General features: G+C 46.7%; 1 protein-coding gene across 1 annotated transcript; it reads left to right on the top strand.

Annotated features, from left to right (window-relative positions):
• The first annotated feature begins 2,775 nt into the window (after positions 1 to 2,775).
• mrgbp (MRG/MORF4L binding protein) lies at positions 2,776 to 6,943 on the top strand. The gene is made up of 5 exons (XM_029506719.1): positions 2,776 to 2,997; positions 3,475 to 3,596; positions 3,685 to 3,766; positions 4,111 to 4,185; positions 4,784 to 6,943. The coding sequence occupies exons 1-5, from the start codon at positions 2,856 to 2,858 to the stop codon at positions 4,978 to 4,980; spliced, it is 618 nt and encodes a 205-aa protein (XP_029362579.1). The 5' UTR covers positions 2,776 to 2,855; the 3' UTR covers positions 4,981 to 6,943.
• Positions 6,944 to 22,412: the final 15,469 nt, after the last annotated feature.

Genomic DNA, 22,412 nt, shown 5'->3' with positions numbered 1-22,412 from the left:
CTCAGTGTTTTATCAGCCTTTCTGTCTCCGAGGAAAAGGTAAAGACAGAGACCAGGACAGAGACAGAGACAGAGACCAGGACAGAGACAGAGACCAGAGACCAGGACAGAAAGGTAAAGTCTGGGCTCAGCTGGACTCAGACAGGTGAAGCAGGAAGTTCTCACCTGCCCACAGCTCCACCTGCTGGAGCCTCGAATGTCATGAAATTATGTGGACAATTCTGTGGTCTCTGTCTCTGTCCTGGTCTCTGGTCTCTGGTCTCTGGTCTCTGTCCTGGTCTCTGGTCTCTGGTCTCTGGTCTCTGGTCTCTGTCCTGGTCTCTGGTCTCTGGTCTCTGGTCTCTGTCCTGGTCTCTGGTCTCTGGTCTCTGTCTCTGGTCTCTGTCCTGGTCTCTGTCCTGGTCTCTGTCCTGGTCTCTGTCTCTGGTCTCTGGTCTCTGTCCTGGTCTCTGTCTCTGGTCTCTTTCTCTGGTCTCTGGTCTCTGTCCTGGTCTCTGGTCTCTGGTCTCTGTCTCTGTCCTGGTCTCTGGTCTCTGGTCTCTGGTCTCTGTCTCTGGTCTCTGTCTCTGGTCTCTGTCTCTGGTCTCTGGTCTCTGGTCTCTGTCTCTGGTCTCTGGTCTCTGGTCTCTGTCTCTGTCTCTGGTCTCTGGTCTCTGGTCTCTGTCTCTGGTCTCTGGTCTCTGGTCTCTGTCTCTGTCTCTGTCCTGGTCTCTGGTCTCTGGTCTCTGTCTCTGGTCTCTGTCCTGGTCTCTGTCTCTGGTCTCTGGTCTCTGTCCTGGTCTCTGTCTCTGTCTCTGGTCTCTGTCCTGGTCTCTGTCCTGGTCTCTGTCTCTGGTCTCTGGTCTCTGTCCTGGTCTCTGTCCTGGTCTCTGGTCTCTGGTCTCTGTCCTGGTCTCTGGTCTCTGGTCTCTGGTCTCTGTCCTGGTCTCTGTCTCTGGTCTCTGGTCTCTGTCCTGGTCTCTGTCTCTGTCCTGGTCTCTGTCCTGGTCTCTGGTATCTGTCTCTGGTCTCTGTCTCTGTCTCTGTCCTGGTCTCTGGTATTCGGTCTCTGTCTCTGGTCTCTGTCCTGGTCTCTGTCTCTGGTCTCTGGTCTCTGTCCTGGTCTCTGTCTCTGTCTCTGGTCTCTGTCCTGGTCTCTGTCCTGGTCTCTGTCTCTGGTCTCTGGTCTCTGTCCTGGTCTCTGTCCTGGTCTCTGGTCTCTGGTCTCTGTCTCTGGTCTCTGTCCTGGTCTCTGGTCTCTGGTCTCTGTCCTGGTCTCTGTCTCTGGTCTCTGGTCTCTGTCCTGGTCTCTGTCTCTGTCCTGGTCTCTGTCTCTGGTCTCTGTCTCTGTCTCTGTCCTGGTCTCTGTCCTGGTCTCTGTCTCTGGTCTCTGGTCTCTGTCCTGGTCTCTGTCTCTGGTCTCTGTCTCTGTCTCTGTCCTGGTCTCTGTCTCTGGTCTCTGGTCTCTGTCCTGGTCTCTGGTCTCTGTCTCTGGTCTCTGGTCTCTGGTCTCTGTCCTGGTCTCTGTCCTGGTCTCTGGTCTCTGGTCTCTGTCTCTGGTCTCTGTCCTGGTCTCTGTCTCTGGTCTCTGGTCTCTGTCCTGGTCTCTGTCTCTGGTCTCTGGTCTCTGTCCTGGTCTCTGTCTCTGTCTCTGGTCTCTGTCCTGGTCTCTGTCCTGGTCTCTGGTATTCGGTCTCTGTCTCTGGTATCTGTCTCTGGTCTCTGTCTCTGTCTCTGTCCTGGTCTCTGGTATTCGGTCTCTGTCTCTGGTCTCTGTCCTGGTCTCTGTCTCTGGTCTCTGGTCTCTGTCCTGGTCTCTGTCCTGGTCTCTGTCTCTGGTCTCTGGTCTCTGTCCTGGTCTCTGTCCTGGTCTCTGGTCTCTGGTCTCTGTCCTGGTCTCTGTCCTGGTCTCTGGTCTCTGGTCTCTGTCCTGGTCTCTGTCTCTGGTCTCTGGTCTCTGTCCTGGTCTCTGGTCTCTGTCTCTGGTCTCTGGTCTCTGGTCTCTGTCCTGGTCTCTGTCTCTGTCTCTGTCTCTGGTCTCTGGTCTCTGGTCTCTGTCCTGGTCTCTGTCTCTGTCCTGGTCTCTGTCCTGGTCTCTGTCTCTGGTCTCTGGTCTCTGTCCTGGTCTCTGTCTCTGGTCTCTGTCTCTGTCTCTGTCCTGGTCTCTGTCTCTGGTCTCTGGTCTCTGTCCTGGTCTCTGGTCTCTGTCCTGGTCTCTGTCTCTGGTCTCTGGTCTCTGTCCTGGTCTCTGTCTCTGTGTTGGTTCTCCTTTTTATTTTCTAACATCAGAGGTGAGTCTGACAGAGTCCAGGTCCAACAGGATCCAGGTCGGATGTGAACAGCGACCTCTGTTGGCCACAAACAGACACTGAACATCAGAGGGAGGAAACATTTCCTGTCTGGACTTTCTGGACTTTACTGTGAAAATGATCAGTGAGTTTCTGTCCATCAAATGAATCAGCGTCAGTCACGTTTGCTTTAATGTCTTCAACAACTATATGGACAAATAACTTGATAAAACTTTATTATCTATTAAATCAACATCACATGAACAGCTTATCTAACGTGTTAGCTTTGTCTTTTATTCTGAAAAGAGCAGAAGTGTTGATATAATTTCGTATGGAATATCAAACCAGACGTCATTGATTTATCTTTTTACTTTATTAATTTCTGTGTTTACTGTCAACTGTGTATTTGTTTTGCTTCTTTTGGTCAAAATTGCACGTTTTGATTTATTCCACCGGAGCAGACTTTTATTCTGAAGCAGTAGTACCCGGAAGTGACTGGTCTGCTTCCGGGTGTCTGATCAGACGGATCGGACGCAGTCCGGGTCCGGAACCTGCTTCTCTTCCAACCGGGCCGAGCTTTCAGAGAGAGATGGGGGAGGCAGATGTGACGCTGAACCAGACCGAGGAGAAGGCTCCGGACTCGGGGCTGGTCCCGGGGGAGGACTCGGTGGTGTGGAGCCATGAGGTGGAGGTCTGCCTGTTCCACGCCATGATCGGACACAAGCCCGTCGGTGAGAGCGTTAGCATCTTAGCTCCCGGAGCTAACAAAACAAACAATCACTGAGTCAAAACAAAACTTTATTTACAGCAAAGTCCTGATCAGGACACGATGCTGACCCAGAACCAGTATTTGGGTCAGCTTTGCTTATCGCGTTCTGTTATTTATTTAAAGAAAAAGCATTTAACACATCACTGTTTTGTTCATTTGTGCTTTCTCAACCTTTTTCTTAAAACTGAAGAGAACTTCAGAAATCTGTGCTGCTGACTTTATAACAGTCCCACAGTTTTAAAAACGAAGTCCTCAGATTCATTCTGCATTAATCAGGATTATCAATGTTAAATGAAGGAAATTGTTCATGGTTGTTGTGCTCAGTCATCGGCCCCGTGTAGGACATCCTGATGTTCATCCAGATCACTACAAACCAGCTGAGGAACATCTGGCTTGATGAGCAGTCAGCTGTTGTCTCTAACTCTGTCTCTCCTTGAAGGAGTGAACCGTCACTTCCACATGATCTGTATCAGAGACAAGTTCAGTCAGAACATCGGCCGACAGGTTTCCTCCTCCGTCATCTGGGATCATCTGGGGACCATGTACGACATGCAGGCTCTGGTGAGGACAAACGCACGCACGCACGCACGCACACACACACACACACACTGCCCTGGTACCTGACTGACTGTGTGTGTCTGTGATGCAGCACGAGTCTGAGATCTTGCCATTTCCAAACACAGAGAAGAGTTTCTCTCTGCCTGATGACATCATCCAGGAAGTAAAAGAAGGTGAGACATCAGCTGTATCCCAGTTCAAGCTCCAACAGGTGGATCCTTCATGGACCAACATATCCCAGGATGCATTGCAAGCTGGGAATAAAGAATAATATGGCAGCAAACAGAAGAAGAGATGTGTTCAGTGAACGGTGCAATAAGGCGGGAGCCACATAAAACCAGGTGTCTTGTATGATCAAGGTTCTGTGTTTTGTCTGCGAGGTCAGATAAATAAAGTTTCCTCAGCTTATTTCATGTAAACCTGCTCCAGCGACCTCAGGATGAACTGTAGTAACCTCTGACCTTCCATCCAGCATCAGGTCACATTTTAACTTTGGTGTGTGTGCATGCGTGTGCAGGGAAGCTGGGCTCAGAGGAGGAGACCAAAGAGGAGTTCAGGATGGAGAGAGAACCTCCAGCAACACATGAAGAAGGTACCTTTCTCTCTTTATTCCACTCTGGCTTTATTGTGACAGGCATAACAGGAAGTTAACACCAGTCTCTTTCAGATGTGGAATGGATAAACTTTGTGAATGTGGTTCTGATCTCAGTGAGGAGAAGTTGGTCTGAGTTTATTGTGTTGACAGAATAAAGAGCTGATTTTTCATCATTAATGAGCAGAACTGCTGATCAGATAAAGACAGAAAGGACCCAAACACATGAGAGGAACTTTTCTGTGGAGAGTCTGAACTGATCAGACAGAATCAGCTGAGTCTGAAGATGAGGAGAGTTTTTAACAATGAACATATAGAGATGAAAAGATTGAATTTGAGTCTCTCTAGATTTGTAGTTGTTAATTAGCGTAATGTGACTCACTTATTATGCCAGCTTGTTGTAAATAGAAAACACCTTCCCAGGGGGCGGAGCTTCGTTTTTGTTGGTTATAGCTCCAGGTGTAGTTTGTGGTGGTGGAGGGTTAGGGTTATTCACCACAATATAAAGTCAGGTTGACTGATTAAAAGAGGAAGTTCTGAATAGCTTAAAGAGTTTTCTGAGTCTGAGCTCAACGTGTCGTGGTTCCTGTCTCATCAGGCAGCAACTCCTCAGTGAAGATGTCTGAGCGAACGAGCAGCAGTCGAGACAAAGAGAGAGAGCGCGACAAGGAGAAGGGAGGGAGTGAAGGAGGAGGAAAGGAGGCGGAGAAGAGGAAGAGGAGTCGGGCAGCTGAGAAGCTGCTGTCGTCATCCAACCCTGCGAGCCCAGGTGGAGTCAAGAGGAGACGCACCTGAGAGACAGAGGGGGAGAGAGAGGTGATTGGACTGCAGGATGAAAAATAAAGGATGAAGAAGAATGTGGCGTCAAACCTGCCAAGCTTTGTATCACATGACCACCTGCTGTCTGATCGCCATGCTGCCAGCAGGAAACAGCTGGAGTGTCCTGGTCATTGTGAAGGTGCTCATTTGCTCTAGGCTTCTCTGATTGGCTGCTGTCAGTCAGCATCCACCGCTTCGTCTCATCATGTGAGCACAGTGGGAGGAAGTGACACGTATTGTTTTTATCTGTATTATTTTAAATGTGGTGTTAAGCTCCAAATGTCCTGATGTAGCACCGCCCTCAGAGCTACATCACCTACAATGAAATTGGACCACTGCTAATGGCAGAGACTTTTTTTTTTGGGGGGGGGGGTCTTTCCTCCATCTTCAGATCTGACATCACTTAAGGACATTTATAGTGGTGCGAGTGTCTCTTCCTGATTTCTTTTGCATGATTCTCACACTTATGTCAGATTAAATTAAAACAAGTAAACAAATTCAGCTTTTTTTGAAATGAAGTTTTTATTAAGGGAAAATAAAAATCAAAGCTCCATGGCCCTGTGTGAAGTGATTGACCCCTAAACCTAGTACCTGGTTGGGCCACCTTTAGCAGCAACACCTGCAATGAGGCGTTGGTGATAACTGAGTGAGTCTTCTGCTGTGGAGGAAGTTAGGCCTGCTCATCTTTGCAGAATAGTTGGAATTCAGTTTTTGAGCATGAACTGCCTTTAAGGTCACGTCACAGCAACTCAATCAGATTCAGGCGAGGACTCTGAGTCTTCATTTCGTTTTTAAGCCTTGGTGTGTTTTGGATCACTGTCCGTCACAGATGGCCAGACATTGTCCTTCAGGAATCCTTGGTGGACAGCAGAAATCATGGTTCCACTTACCACAGCAAGTCTTCCAGTTCCTGGAGCAGCAACGCAGCCCAGACCGTCACACTACCACTATATTCACTGTTGGTATGATGTTCCTCTCACACCAAGGCGACAGTCCTCAGTCCAGAGTATTTTCCCCAAAGAGTTTGGGATCATCAAGGTGTTTCTGGCCTTTATGTTTGTGTTTTTGCTCAGCAGTGGTTTCCATCTTAGAACCTTTTTGCCCTGTCTCTTTCTGACAGTGCCGCCATGAACACTGACCTTCACTGAGGGAAGTGAGGCCAGCACTTCTTTGGCTGTTGTTGTGGGGTAGGTTTGGTTGGCCAGCTGCTGTTCTGCTCCCTCTGGAGGCCCAAAGCTTTACAAACATTCTCCAGTCTGATAGAGCTCATGGACTTTTTCTCAGTTGTTCCTGAATTTCTTTGGATCGCTGCATGGTGTCTCGCTTTTGGTTGACTTCACTTTGTCAGGCACACCCTATTTAAGTGATTTCTTGATTGCAAACAGGTGTGGCAGTAATCAGGTCTGTGTGTGGCTGGAGACACTTCATTAATGTTTTAATGGGGGGCAACTTTTCGCACAGGGCCTTCAAAAACTTCATTAAAATAACTGCATTTTGTGTTAACATTTGTTATCTCTGTCTTAAATTGGATGATCTGAAACATTTAAGTCTGACAATCATGCATTAAAAAACAAAAAAGAAAGAAATCAGGACGGGGCAACACTTCCACACCGCTGTAGCTGCATACACTGAGAATGCTTTTCCTGCCCTGAGTTTTGCCTCTCAGGCAGATTGTTTAGCCCACAGACGTCCTTCCACCTCTGAGGTCAGCGCAGGACCGAGGACCGATCGGCTCAGTCAGCTCACCTGTTGCTGCTTCTCTAAAACAGATGTTCCAGCTGTTTAGCAGAGATGCGAGTGTCAGCCATGATTTTTTTTGTCTCAGAGAACAGCTGATCACAAACATCTGGAAACCACGAAAACAAAATGTTCACTTCAGTGTTTTAACTTATTGATGATGATGAGATGAGTTGAGGCTGTTTGTGTCATTAAAGCTGAATCAGATCAGGGATGTCTCTGTTTCTTCAGCTTCTCAGAAGTCGAGTTGCTGACATTAGGGTTACCCACAATGCATTTTGCTCGCTGACAGACTGCGGTGTGGTTAGCAGTAGGTGCTCATGTGTCCTGGAGGGGAAAATAATAAATAATTGATTTTTAGAAAACTTAATGAGCAGAAATTTATCTTCAGCTCAAAACTCATAAAAATTAATTAGTTAACGAAATAAAAGACCAAGTGACTGGAAGTGGCATCCACTTTCTTCTGAAAGTTTCTTTACAGCTTTGAATAAAAATAGAATAAAACTAATTAAGGATCTCTGAGGTCAGAGGTCGGGGGTCTGAGCTGCAGTGTCTCTGCTCAGCCCGCAGGGGGAGCAGGAGAACATTAAAGCCCTGCATGTTATTAATGAAGGAAATCAGCTCCAGCTGAGGTCACAAACTGCCTGAGACTAAATCTGTCACCATGTCAAACACCATGATGGACCTGACCGTCCACAGGGGCAGCTGGGGGCGGTAAAGGGCAGCAAAGCCCTCAGTGTGTGTTAAAGGTTGGAGCTGCAGGAGTTCATCTTTCATCACAGACTCTGATGTTTCTGAATTCAGACACCTTCCGTCCTCCTGATCTGGTTTCCAGCTGCCTGACACATTAAACAGAATCTGTTCATTTATTTTAGAAGAATATAATCCAAACTGTTAAATGTTTCCAGGAGTTTGTTCTTCTCTCGAGAACAAAAAAAAAGTTTCATTGAAAATTAATTGAAAGGAATTAAATGAATCCAAACAGGTTTATGAAATTAAAAATTGTTGGTGAATAATCTGGACTCCGTACTCCAGTCTGGAATCGGACCTTTCATGACCACGTGGACGACGTAACGACACAGGTCACGTGGTTCGCTATGGACCAGGACCAGGACTAGGACCAGGACCGGAACCGCTCCTGAGCAACGGTAACGGGAGTCAGATTGTGCATTTGTTGTTGTTGTGCTGAAGCAGCAGACTTTGTGTGTCTGTTGTGTTCTGATCGTGTTTGTGCAGAATCTTGAACAGAACTTTATTTAAACAGATCTCAGAGAAACAGGTCAGAACCATCAGAGTTAAACTCCAGAGGTCTGACATGTTTCCCTGCAGGGAAAATGAGAAAAGGAGAGAGAGAAGCTTAACAGGATGAGTGTCAATCCAGAGAGTCTGAGAGAGCCGTCAGTGTGATGGAGGAACAACGACAAGTGTGAGAACCAACAACCGCCAAATGAATATTCATCAACCTGAGTTTCCCAGAGAGAGAGAGTGTGTGTTCACAGAGCTGCCCTCATCATGTTTATTCATAAATCATCTCATGTTTATTCATACTGCATTATGGAAAAAGTAAGTAGGCGTTTCTTTGCACAAACACAAACACAAACACAACTCACTCAGTGCAGCACCTGCCTGAGTTAAACCAGATTTACCTGGACCGGGTTTAGAGCTGATGAACTGGACTCAGTTCACTTGAGATTGAAGGTTGATTAATAATTATTGATAATTATTAGCTGCAGCTCTGATTCTTAGTCGTCCTCTTCACGATAACTCCCAGCATGCCTTGCTCAGAGTAACAAACCTCAGCACCAATGGCAGTTAAATAAAGTTTGAGATTTTAAAGAGAGGTTTTCATACATTCCAAAGGTTTAAGGGTCCAGCTGGTCTGATGGTCTACAGGTAGACCTCCATCTGGTCTCTGATTCTAAACCAGGTCCAGGTTCTGTATTAACCCAGTGAAGGTTTCTGAGGTCTCCGTCCAGAGAAACCCTCACAGTCTGGATTCAGAACCTGAACCTTAGAACCAGCTGTCAGGACTTCTGGGACATTGTGATGTCACAATGGAGCAGTCACCTGCAGAGGCTGATGTTCTGTTCTGAAGACAAAAATCACTTGTAAATTCTTATTTTACATATGAAATGAGGAAACACTAAAGTATTTTCCAATCGACATCCAGTTTGATGTGTAAAATAAAATTAAATTGTCGGCCATCAGCGGAAGTTCAAAGTCAAACATTTTCTGTCAGACGAGCTGGAGCTGATTTCCTGAACAGAGTTTCACTCCGTCTGTTCATCCTGCAGAAAAGTGACGCTGTCTGTTGTCTTTGTAAGGGACGTTCATCTTCCCCAACCAATCAGAGGCAAGAAAGAAGAGAGAGGAAACGGGGACAGATGGGAAACAGAGTGAAGCTGATGATGAAACAAAAAAACCGTGAAGAAGAAACTCAGAGAATCGGCTGTTTCTCACACTGTTTATCATTCATCCATTCTCATCCTCCATCTTTGATAGTGATGTCCAGAGTCACATCTCCACATCGGACGCTCCTATTGGCTCCGGTGGGTGATGTCACAGCCAATCAGAGAGTCTGTGGATCAGTCCTGGATGTTTCTGATCTCAGTGAAGTGAAGTCAGTCTGGAGGGTTAGGGTTACAACAGCAAACAAACAAAGGAATATTTTCAACCACTCAAACTTCCTGAAAGCAGTTTGGACCCAGTTCTGGTCCTCGGACCGGACCAGGCTTTCAGCTCGCCAGATGGCATCACAGTTGGCGTGTATGTCTAAGCTGACGTCGTGAAAACCAACCCTGTCGAGGGCATGATGGGAGTTCTTCAGGTGTTGTTTCTGTACAGCTGAGACTGATTTAGATGTTTCTGTCAGTTCTGTCCAACACACACACACACACACACACACACACACACACCGCTCATTAGCCATGTATGTTGTGTGTCTGCCAGAAGTCATTTGTTTGTCTTTAAGCAGCTAAACTCTCTTTTATCCCGCTGATAATAGAAAGATTAGCATCTGAAAACCACAAAAGGGCTTTTTAATCAAACCTCTCACACACACACACACACGTAAATGTACACAGGGGGTTCAAGCCTCCTGGAGTGTGTGTGTGTGTGTGTATGTGTGTGTGTGTGTGTGTGTGTGTGTATGTATGTGTGTATGCTGTGTGTGTGTGTGTGTGTATGTGTGTGTGTGTGTGTATGTGTGTGTGTGTGTGTGTGTATGTGTGTATGCTGTGTGTGTGTGTGTGTATGTGTGTATGCTGTGTGTGTGTGTGTATGTGTGTGTGAATGTGTGTATGCTGTGTGTATGCTGTGTGTGTGTGTGTATGTATGTATGCTGTGTGTGTGTGTGTGAATGTGTGTATGCTGTGTGTATGCTGTGTGTGTGTGTGTGTATGTGTGTATGCTGTGTGTGTTGACCAAGATGCAAATGAGCAGCTTCAGCTTAATCTGCTCCAGTTTGACTCTGAGCTGCTGATCAGTTTATTTTCTGATCAGTTTGTTTTCTGATCAGTTTGTTTTCTGATCAGTTTATTTCCGATCAGTTTGTTTTCTGATCATTTTGTTTTCTGATCAGTTTGTTTTCTGATCAGTTTGTTTTCTGATCAGTTTGTTTTCTGATCAGTTTATTTCCGATCAGTTTGTTTTCTGATCAGTTTGTTTTCTGATCAGTTTATTTTCTGATCAGTTTGTTTTCTGATCAGTTTATTTCCGATCAGTTTGTTTTCTGATCATTTTGTTTTCTGATCAGTTTATTTTCTGATCAGTTTGTTTTCTGATCAGTTTATTTCCGATCAGTTTATTTCCTGATCAGTTTATTTTCTGATCAGTTTCCATCATGATGAACTTGAGCAGCTGGACCTGGTTCAGGACTGAGCACCAGCTTCTGGTCCTGAAACTGGTTCTTGTTTGAAATAAATCAGATGTAGCAGCAGTTTGGCTGTCCGTCTGTCAGTTGTCTCCGCCTCCTCACATTATGGCATCCATGAGAGCAGCAGGTTGTCCAGCAGGGACGCTTTAAATATCCAACCTGTCTGAGTCCAACTGAAGGTCGGACATTTCTTCAAATTAAAGCTCTGTATTTAAAGGTCCACATTTGGCCTTTTATTTTGAAGGACTGATATTCCCAAGAAGACGTTTAGTGGCTTTAAATCCCAAAAACCATCTCAGGCAGTTTTACATCTTCTGTAGTAGGAACGGGTCAGTCAGCCAATCAGAGGAGAGGATCTGTGCCTCCCTTCTGAGTGATCCAATAAAAATACAGCAGCTTTCAGGTAAAGTCTCAGAAAAAACCAAATCCAGGTGGGCGGGGCTTTGGGGAGCTTGGTGGGGTCTCTTTCTTTGAGCTGGATCCTGGACTTGGTCTTCAGGACTCCAGAGCCTGTTTGGGGTCACGAAACCACCTCGACCCCCCTGGGCCCCTCCCTCCTTTTTGTCTGTTCAGATGGTCGACCACACAAACTCTGCAGCCTTTGTGTAATCCTGAACCGCATCAATGACTATTGGTGTCACCCAAACACACAAAATGCTCTGTGTGTGTTTAGTGTCATGATTTGTGTCCTTGTTTTTCAGACAGATTGTAGCTTTGAATCACTATTTTGAGGAAGAGTTGTGTGTGTTTGTGTACTTGGTCTCCACTCTGCAGGCCTTCGTCCTCCTTGAACATTTTCCTGAAAACAGATAAAATGGGGGTCAGTCTGAGAGACAGGTGCTCACTGCGGGGACAGATCCCAGAACCCAGCCCACGTGTCTCACTCAAAAACATAAAGACATTTCTTTGGAAAATAAGAATAAATGTCTTCATCATGACCTGGATCTGGACCTGGACCCCCTCGGGCCCCCGTCTAATTAATCTGATAATCCTCCTAAAGCTGAACGTGGACATAAAGCGTCCTGCGGAGACGAGGCCTCGCTCTCTATTGACTCATCAGCGGGTCTCTGTGTTGCCATGGTGACGTGTCTGTCAGCTCTCCAATCACAGCATTGTTTCCTCCGCAGTGATTGATGGGATGTGATGGTATCTCGTGGCAACAGGTTGTCAGAGTTGGGGGTGATGTATGTTCTCGGGGTGGGGGTCGGTTTATTCTACATGAAGCTTTTTGACTTGAGTTCTAATCTGGACTGAGCTGAAACAGATTCGAAGTTTCATGCTGACTGAACTGATATTTTCAGACATGAACTAAGACGATCATCAGTCGATTGTCTTTATTGATTTTGTCCATCTGCAGTGTCCACACCGTGGTGCGTTCAAGGTCTCATACAAAACGCAGCAGACAGATTTCAGCAACTATTGATTTTCCTGCTCAGAGTGTAAAAAACAAACCCTAAAACAAAAAACCCCTGGTTGCTGTTCAATACAGATTAATTGGTGATTTGTGTGTCTGTGTGTGTGCTGGCCGATGGCTTCCTGTGACGGGACGTTCGTTCTGTGAAAATAAACACAAGATTTAAAATATTTGACCATTTTGATGATCTTTTGGGGCTTTTGAAGAAAAGATGGAGCTAAAACAAACGAGTGTTTGCACCAACAGAATTCTAAATGTTTTTCCTTCCAGCTGCTTCTTGGAAGTTTCTCCTGTCGTTTTATTGACAGATTTCTGATAATTCACACAGTCGACATCAGATGTTTCACTGCGACAACTGATGAAACAGTTTGTGTCCAACTTGTGTGACTTCACTGAAGACACTTCATTTTTCAGCTCACAGACTGAACAGAAACAGGAAGTAAATGAACAAAGGAGGAATTTGAGGTTGAAGAACAGAAAGAAATCTATAAATGAAACGACTTGAAAACAGCTAATCAGTTATTGATCAGAAGTCTGAACGGAACTCACTTCCTGTTTTAGGCAACAAAGAAAAACTGCTGTCTGTTCAATAGCATCTAACCCCAGACTGTCTCTGGACTGGAACCTGGACATGGATGGACATGGACCTGGACTGGAACCTGGACATGGATGGACCTGGACTTGAATCTGAATGGACCTGGACCTTTACCTGAGTCTCAGAGGACTCACAAGGTCTCGCCTTCAGAATCTGGTCCGGACCGTCAATAAGCTGAGAAGAGCTTTTGATGGATTTATCCAGAGTTCAGGTCCACCTGAGTCCAGAACTGAATGTAATGAAACGGGGGCTTCTGATTGGACAGACACACTCGTCCCTCAGTTCAGGGTTTGTGTTGAGGTTTGTTAGGCTGTGATGATGTAGCTGTTGTTGGTCTGTGTGTGTCTGTGTGTGGGTCATGTATTGATTCAAGAGCTGCCGGCTGCAGTGATGAATATTTTAAGTGGTGTTCTTTGAAGCTGAGCAGTTTGAAGTTTATTCAATAAAACTTTATTTGAATGCAGAATAACGACGACTCTGTGATCAGATGGAGACTTCCCCGATAGCACGACACTTTCCCATAAACTTCAATACAGTCTGACTTCTCTTTTATGCCACCAAGATGGCCGGCACAGCTGGAGGTTTCAGCTGATTGGACGGCGATGTCACAGACAGTTGGCAGTTGTTTTGTCACATTGTGTGACCAATCAAAATAAATATAAGGACAAAGTGGAGTATGACATCATGTGTTCATCCTGATTCCATTTTTTTCTACTGATCTGGAGGGCGGGGTCACCTGGACAGGTGTCCAGTCCCTCACAGAGACAGACAGACCTATGGACAGTGTGGAGTCACCAGTGAACCCAAACAGGACGTCTGTGGAGGCTCCAGGACCTTCAGAGAGAACCGCTGTGACAGCGTGCTGCACGAATCGGATGATTCGGCTGTAAATAAAGTTTAACCTCCTGAACATACACACACTGATGCATGCTGAGTTAGTGTGTCTGTGTGTGTGAGTGTGTTACTTCTTTTGGGCCGATTCCTGAGGGAGCCATTACTGCGTGTGTCTGAGTGTGTGTCAGTCTTTGTTGTGTTTCCTGGGTTAATGAATGGCTGCAGTCGTTGTGTTACTGTGTGTGGCTGGTTGTGTTATTTTAAAACCCTTTTTGTTGGGACTGAAATCCAGCAGCAGGATCTGCTGAGTCCAGATCTACTTCCAGTCCAGGACTCTCCAGAATCTAACACACTCTGCTGCTGTGTGTAACACAACACCTGTCTCACACTGTGTGTGGGTGGGGGCTTCAAGTGAGTCAGTAGACAATAATTTGTGTTTCAGGGAGTGTCAGAGATCCTGGGCTTAAACAGACACACACACACACACACACACACACCCTGTTTCCTGTGCAGACCTGTTGGATGCTGGTCTTTGTGTAATCTGGTTTTCAGGCTTGATGATCAGTTTCACTGAAGAGTGAAATTATTGTTGTCTCTTACTGTGTCTGGTTGTGTGTTTTTTTGTGTTGCTGTATTTCTAATCTTACTGAGCAAATATTTAAATTCAGTTCAGGTTGCAGGTCTGGGGCATCAACGCTGTTGCCATGGTTACCAACTGCCTAACCTCCCCTGATTTAAACATAAATCTAACACAAAAGTGACACAACAGACATCACTGTCCACAAATCAAGTCCACGACTCCACGTTGATGTTTATAAAGTCTGATACCTGTCCTGTTTATTAAGGTGAAGGGATGGGAGGCGTGGCCTCTTTGACACATCCTGTTTGTCCATATATGGATGAGCTGGTAGCGAGGGGGCGGGGTCACTGCACTCTTTTTCTGCTGATAAGTTCCCGTCTCATCAGTTCAGGTTGGTTTGAGCCGCTGAAGCGTGAAAAGCACAATGCGCTCTGACACGAGTGTGAAGACGGAGACAGACAGACAGACGGACGGACGGATGGTGGAGCTTCAGGCATGACTAAATCGGTCCATTAGCACCAAGCTAACGTTCAGGATGAGTCACAGGCTGCAGTCCCAGCAGGCATCACACACAGACAGAAAAGGTCAGATATTGGACAGTTTGATGGAGCCTTATTACAAACAGACTGAAAAAGATCAAACCACAATCTGACACACACAGACACACACTTGGCTCGATCTCTGTGTGGGTTCAGGTTCTGGTGTCCGTCTTCAGGTTTTCCTCTGCTCTTGTGAGCAGAGTCAGCTCAGACCAAGACTGGAGGTTCAGCTCTGTACCTGCAGATCTGGTTGTGTTTTGTGCGCTAGTTGTGGTGAGCTGTTGTCGTCGTCAGATGTGTTTTGTCGGGGTCATTGAGATGACCTTGTTGTCCCAGCATCCTCTCTGGCAGATGGATAATCCCTAATCCTGAACACAGAGCTGCTGTTGGTTTAAATCCTCCTGTGGGATGACCCGGTCCGGTTTCAGGGTCAGGAGTCAACAGACTGCTGCACCGTTACACAACTCTCAACACGTCGACAACAACACTGACTGACAGGTGGTGTTGTCGCTGCTGTAGCGGCCCCCATCACATTATCATCCGCCCACATAACGCCTGTCTGTCCGCTGCCGCAGCCAGTCTGGAAGCTGCAGAACAACACAAACTGTTAGAGGAAAAATCCAGCGTGGAATTCTGGAGACTGCTGAGTTCTAAAAGAAGTCAGATTCTATTGAAGTCTATTGGAATATGTCCCTCCTGATGAATCATGATTCAATGCGACAGCAGATGATTTCCTCCATCACTTCCTGTTTCCTGCTTCAGCTGCAGAAACATCTACAACACAACTTTGTTACAGTCTGACACTCAGGAGGAGCTGTGTGTGTCCACACAGCCTCCTATCAGATCTCTATCAGGTTATTGATGACCTGATCGATACTAACGGAGGTCACCTTTCTCCTCCGTCACCTCCACCTCTCTCTCCATCTTTATCTACTTCCTGTTCCATCTTCTTCTTCTGTCTGTTCTTCTCTCTGCTCTGTCTGGAATTTTATTATTTCATCTATTTCAGTCATGTGACGTTTATTAACCATAATTTCTTTTAGTTACACACACACACACACACACACACACTCAGACACAGAGCTCCAGTGTTTGTGTCCCATTAAACAGATTCCTGTCTCATTACAGACTGGAGGACAGACAATAAAACTCTTCTCTGTCTGAGCTCTTCTTCTTCTGTCCTGTTTTTCCGTTTGTCTCTGACACTTTGGTCTTTCCTGTCAATGATGGATCCAGACGTCAGTCAGAAAGTGAACTGAAGTCAAACTGGATCAACAACCTGCGCAGAACACGAGGACCTCAGTGGACCAGGACTTGTTGGTCCAGAGTCTGGGGATCGGATCCAGATTTCACTGCTCATCAGTCTTCAGCCGTCTGTCCGTCCATCTGATGGCCATCAGCGTTTGTCTCGTCTCTGCAGGTTCCATGAAAAAGGTCATGTGATGTTAAATTTAGCTGCAGTTTCGACAAACTGGACACCTCAGCTCAGAGAAGCTGCCTTCACTGGAGGATGAAGACCAGAAATGTCTCACGTTTAATAGATCTGCGCACAAGAACCTTTGAGGTGTGGGGATCCAGTAAACCGCTGAAAGAACTCTGCTGCTTCCTGGAAACAGACCTCACTTCCTCTTTCATTCATGGTGTTTTGTTGTGTCCCCTGACTTCCTGTCTTTATGCTAAGCTAAGCTAGCCTTCAGATTGATGTAGCCTCACATTGATGTTAGCATTTCGTTTTAATGAGAGACAACAGTGTGTGAGACGCTGTGGGGTAATTAACCTCTAAATATGAATTCATTTAAACACACTCTGGACCACCATGTTGCCATGGTTACCGACATCCTCACTGTCTCTCTCTTTCCACTGCTGTTCGGCCCCAAGGGGACACATGTCTCTGACCACACACGCAGAAGCTGTACAGTCCACCGACTGTTGGCTGTTGCTAAGCAACAGCGGGTGTTGGAGCTGTTGCTGCTTTTTTGTTTTTAAAGTTAAGGCTGCAAAGTTGAAAAAGACACACACAAACATCTCAAACATACTCCCTCACACTTTCATGATCACAAACATCATCAATAACACATATCCTTTCAGACCGGGGGGGCGAAGTGCATCATCAGACAGAGCAGACAGGCTCGTTGTGGTAGCGCTTACCACTAGGCCACCGTGCCACTCTGCTAGCTTATCTGTTTTATAGGTTGTTAGATATCAGTAGTTGTGTGATTGTTGGTGAGTACCTCTTGGGAGGTCATCAGTGTGTTCCTGTCATCCTGGCTGGACCTGAGTTCTGTAAAGCCATTTTAAAGTCGGAGGGGTGGCGACCTTCAGGAGGAGCTGTCTTTATTCTGTCAACACAATAAACTCAGAAACATAGAGGACTGATCCAGAGACGCTCCGATTGGCTGTGATATCACCTACTGGAGCCAATCGGAGCGTCCGATGTGGAGACGTGGCTCTAGACGTCAGTGTCAAAGATGGAGGGATGGAACCATCACAGAACTCTAAAGATGACCTGAACTGAAAAGTCTCACATTTCAGTCCAAACATCTACGCATCATCTGTCTGTCTGTCTGTCTGTCCATCCATCTGTCCATCTGTCTGTCTGTCTGTCCGTCCATCTGTCTATCTATCTGTCCGTCTGTCTGTCTGTATGTCCATCTATCTGTCTGTCCGTCTGTCTGTCCATCTGCCTGTCTGTCTGTCCATCTGTCTGTCTGTCTGTCCATCTGTCTATCTATCTGTCCGTCCGTCCATCTGTATGTCTGTCCGTCCATCTGTCCATCCATCTGTATGTCTGTCCGTCTGTCTATCTATCTGTCCGTCCGTCCATCTGTCTGTCTGTCTGTCCATCTGTCTATCCATCTGTATGTCTGTCCGTCCATCTGTCCATCCATCTGTATGTCTGTCCGTCTGTCTATCTATCTGTCCGTCTGTATGTCCATCTGTCTGTCTGTCTGTCTGTCCATCTGTCTGTCTGTCCGTCTGTCCGTCTGTCTGTCTGTCCATCTGTCTATCTATCTGTCCGTCCGTCCATCTGTCTGTCCATCTGCCTGTCTGTCCATCTGTCTGTATGTCTGTCCGTCTGTCTATCTATCTGTCCGTCTGTATGTCCATCTGTCTGTCTGTCTGTCTGTCCATCTTTCTGTCTGTCCGTCCATCTGTATGTCTGTCCGTCCATCTGTCCATCTGTCTGTCCATCTGTCTGTCTGTCCGTCTGTCCGTCTGTCTGTCTGTCCATCTGTCTATCTATCTGTCCGTCCGTCCATCTGTCTGTCCATCTGCCTGTCTGTCCATCTGTCTGTCCGTCTGTCCGTCTGTCCATCTGTCTGTCCATCTGTCTGTCTGCCTGTCTGTCCATCTGTCTGTCCATCTGCCTGTCTGTCTGTCTGTCTTACTGTCCTTCTGTCCATCTGTCTGTCCGTCTGTCCATCTGTCTGTCCATCTGTCTGTCCATCTGTCTGTCCATCTGCCTGTCTGTCTGTCTGTCCATCTGTCTGTCTGTTTTCCTCCCTCCGTCTATCCATCTCTTCATCCATCAGCTGCTGGTTTAACCGCCTTGATGCCCTTTCTGCCTCTTTTGTAGAGTTAATTGCCCTCTCCCCCTCATTTCCCATGTCTGTCTGCTGTGTGTGAATGTGTGTGTCTGTGTGTGTGTGTGTGTGAGTGTGTGTGTGTGTGTGTGTGGTCTGACTGATGGTCATTCTGTGTGTTGGGGCATGACAGGGTCTCTAAAGAGAGAAGGCAAAGTGAAAAGAGAGAGCAAAGAAGTGCCAAGATGGATAGAGAGTGAGGGCGCAGAGCATGTGAGGATTGTGTGTGTGTGTCTGTGTGTGTGTCTGTGTGTGTGTCTGTGTGTGTGGGTGGGGGGTTGTAGGAAGGGGTCAGTCTAATTTGCAGCTCATTGAATAGAAACAAGCTTCCTCTGACAGACCGGTTGGGGGTTGACAAGTGTGTGTGTGTGTGTGTGTGTCTCATCTCCTTCCCAGTCCACAGATAAAATCAGCTTCTTAACATCAGAGCCGTAGCCCTGATGGTTCAGCCTCAGAGGATGATGATGACACTCTGGCTCCACCCACTTCTTTTTCATCACGCCAACTAACTTGCGTCGAACTCGCACATTGTGTCTGATGGACTGATGTAAATACTACACTACCCATGATCCTCTGCTGCATATCTACAGACAGGAAATAAAAATCTGTTCGTATGTTCCAGGATGATGAAGTCTGTGAGTGCCGGGGGGTCGGCTCATGACTTCATTGGTCCTCCAGGGATGATGTCAGGGCTTACTGATGACATCACTTCCTCCAAAACCAAAGGAATTTTAGTCTCAAATGACCCGGCGTGGCTGCAGTGTGTGTGTGTGTGTGTGTGAGCAGCCTGGTCTATTAATCCTGTTCAGCCTGACAGTAAGTGTTGTTCAGGTTGAGAAATGAATTCACCCTGCAGGGCGGATAGCACACTCATTCATCACCATCTCTCTCCTGCTCTCTCCCACACACACACACAGTGTTTAGATGTGTATCTGCAGTGTGTTCCCCTCATTGTGTTGCAGCAGCAGTCGTTCTGCTGAGCTCAGACCATGAAACGCTCTGCAGAGATCATCCTCCAAACTGGACCTTCACTTTTATGGAGTTGTGACCATGAAACACAGAAGTGTGAACAGTTTTTAAACCGGCCAAGATTAAAGGTCCAGACGGTCTGAAGGTCCAGACGGTCTGATGGTCTAAAGGTCTGAAGGTCCAGACAGTCTGAAGGTCCAGACGGTCTGACGGTCTAAAGGTCTGAAGGTCTGACGGTCTGAAGGTCTGAAGGTCTGAAGGTCCAGACGGTCTGAAGGTCTGAAGGTCTGAAGGTCCAGACGGTCTGAAGGTCTGAAGGTCTGACGGTCTGACGGTCTGAAGGTCTGAAGGTCTGAAGGTCCAGACGGTCTGATGGTCTGAAGGTCTGAAGGTCTGAAGGTCTGAAGGTCCAGACGGTCTGAAGGTCTGAAGGTCTGAAGGTCTGTAGGTCTGACGGTCTGAAGGACCAAATTTAGATGTGAAACGTTTTTCAGGTGATGTCAGCTGAAGGGGCCGTCCTGATTCAGGTCTCTCAGACAGGAAGCAGTGGTGATGAGGGTCAGACCGGTTTTCTTCTGTTACTTCAGGCCGTTAAACTAAATGTGAGCTGATGATCTTCAGAGTTTTAAACTGGCCTGGAGCAGTTTAGATTTCAGGACCAACACAGTTCTGGACTCTCTGAACTGGCTCAGTTTGGGTTTTTCTGGTAGGAACATTTTTGTCAGTCGTCAGGGAGCTCCTGAGGTCTACTAAAAAAACGGCTTCCTGTTGCTGAAGGCTGCTCTGGTTACCTTCACCACGTGCCGGCCTTTATTTCCTGTCGTGTTTTGCAGCTGTAACTGCAGCAGCAGGATGACGGGGCTCAGCTGATGAACATGATTTAGGACTCTGTGGACTGAAGCTGACAGCTCAGATTTTAACAGACTGCAGTCGGCCATTTGTCTCCCTGTTGAGGGTATTGACAGCGGCAGCATCCGCTGGGAGCCCGAGGAGAAAATCAACACTCCACAGTAAACAGGATTTATGCCCAGATTGTATTTTATAACTAGACTGAGGAGCTGAAGTATCGGATCGGGAGCTGCTCTGTGATTAGTTTAGTTCCAGTTGGGTGGCGGCCCATAATCTGTTTGGGCCCTTCATTCTGCAGGAAAACTGTTGCTTAACAGTCCAGAAATTCACCGAACAGAAAAAAACCACATCAGCAGGGAATAACCAGGAGTGTCCAACACATTTCCACATTCAGTCACTTTGTTGTCAGCAGACATGAATGCAACACCAAGAACAGGAGACGGACCGCGGATCAGGATCGGCCAGGTTCTCAGTCCTCAAAGTCACACCAAACCTGGTTAAGGACGTCAGTGTCTCTGAGTGGATTCATTTCTGTCACTGAGACAGCAAACTACACGTTGGACCAATTATTGAATTGAAACTATTGAACAGTATTGAAAACTGTAAACTAGAGACTGAGACCATAAACTCATCAGGAAAACGTTTACTGAGGAGGAGGAGGGACATTTTCCCATAGACTTCAACAGAATCTGTGGAGTCACCACCTGATGGTTAGACTCCTGACTGGATGTTAGAGTTCAGGTTCAGGAGGCTCAATAACTCTCTGCCCACCAACACAAAGTGTTGAATAGAGCAAAGGCCTGTTGTGTGTTTGTGTGTCCTTCGTGCACTTTGTTACATTGGACAGCCTGTTGTTGTGTAGAGAGAAAGAGACACTGAGTAAATAATTGTCAGTCCGTCTGTGATTTAATGTGCAGCTTTTTTCTATAAATGCCTCGAGGCTGCACAGCTGGACAGCCACTTTTCCCATGATGCTTTACTGCTCAAAGACCCGTGAGGGTTGTGTGTGTGCGTGTGTGTTTTCAGTCACTTGGGCATATTTCCAGATGGTGCCATTCCTCTACTGTCATGTTGGTCTGAGCTACGCACACACACAAACACATACATACTTGTGTATTTATGAGGACCCTGGTTGACGTCGCACATTCTTCCGACCTGAACCTAAAACCGGATCTTAGACCTGCAGTTGTTGCTATAAAAACCAGACGTGCACCGACTGAACTGCTGATCTCCGACATGCTAATCAGCTGGAACATGTGGCAGCTTGTGGACGGGGAAATGGTCAGCGCTCTGGCTCAGCAGCTGGTCGGTTGACACCAGGGTCAGAGGTCAACCTGTAAAATTCTCCAAACAGAAAGAATCTCTGTGGGCCACAAGCTAACAGTCACCACAAACAAAGGAACAATGCTAACGACACTCTGCTTCTTCATCCATCCACCGACAGCCAGCAGGTGGTGGTCGATTTTCACCTGTTGAAGGCGGAGCATCTTGGAGCGTTTGGCCCCGCTCTCTGCTGAGACGTGTAGACGTTAGTGCTGTTGCCCCACAATTAGAAGGTTGCGGGTTCGGTTCCTGGCCTGGGGCCTATCTGTGCAGAGTTTCCATGTTCTCCCTGTGTCTGCATGGGTTTCCTCCCTCCGTCCAAAGACATGTTGCTCATCTCTGTGTGTCTTTGTGTGTTTGCCCTGTGATGGACAGGTGACCCCACCTCTCACCTGGAATGTTGGCTGGGATTGGCTCCAGCACCCTGTGACCTGGAAACAGAAAAGTGGTAGAAGATGGATGGATTCTCTGTGCTTCAACAGCCTCATCTGTTCATAGATGCCCTAAATATTCAGTTTTAGTCTGCTGGCTGCAGACATTTTATGGAAAAGATAAATGAGCTGGAGGCCCCTGGGGGTCCTGGACCCCTGACCACCTGCCCGCTTGCTAATGGTTAATCTGGTGTTGCTTCAACACGACACAGACATTATCAGTCTTCATTGTGCTCCTTGGATGGACTCCAACGTCCAAAGTGTGTCAGAGAAACATTCCTCCTTAAACAGAATCAATCTGAAACTGACTGATCTGGATCAGTCTGACTCTCTGACTCTGTCTGTCTGATTTCTGTGTTTATCCGTCCATTCTCATCCTCCATCTTTCATAGTGACGTCCAGAGTCACGTCTCTACATCGGACGCTCCTATTGGCTCCGGTGGGTGATGTCACAGCCAATCAGAGTCTCTGGATCAGTCCTGAATGTTTCTGAGTTTATTGTGTTGGCAGAATAAAGAGCTGATTTTTCATCATTAATGAGCAGAACTGCTGATCAGATAAAGACAGAAAGGACCCAAACACAGGAGAGGAACTTTTCTGTGGAGAAGAAGGAAACATTCAGAGTGTGTTTGTAGTTAGTTCTCGTTTTCTGATTTCAGAGAACAGAGTCTGAACTGAG

Source organism: Echeneis naucrates, chromosome 7, assembly GCF_900963305.1.
Source record: "Echeneis naucrates chromosome 7, fEcheNa1.1, whole genome shotgun sequence".
NCBI lineage: Eukaryota > Metazoa > Chordata > Actinopteri > Carangiformes > Echeneidae > Echeneis > Echeneis naucrates.
This window is presented reverse-complemented; position numbering and strand designations above follow the sequence as displayed.

Coding starts and splice junctions, on each gene's coding strand:
- mrgbp (XM_029506719.1), top strand. CDS start 2,856: ATGGGGGAGGCAGATGTGACGCTGAACCAGACCGAGGAGAAGGCTCCG. Junction 2,998..3,474: donor GATCGGACACAAGCCCGTCG/GTGAGAGCGTTA, acceptor CTCTCCTTGAAG/GAGTGAACCGTCACTTCCAC. Junction 4,186..4,783: donor TCCAGCAACACATGAAGAAG/GTACCTTTCTCT, acceptor CTGTCTCATCAG/GCAGCAACTCCTCAGTGAAG.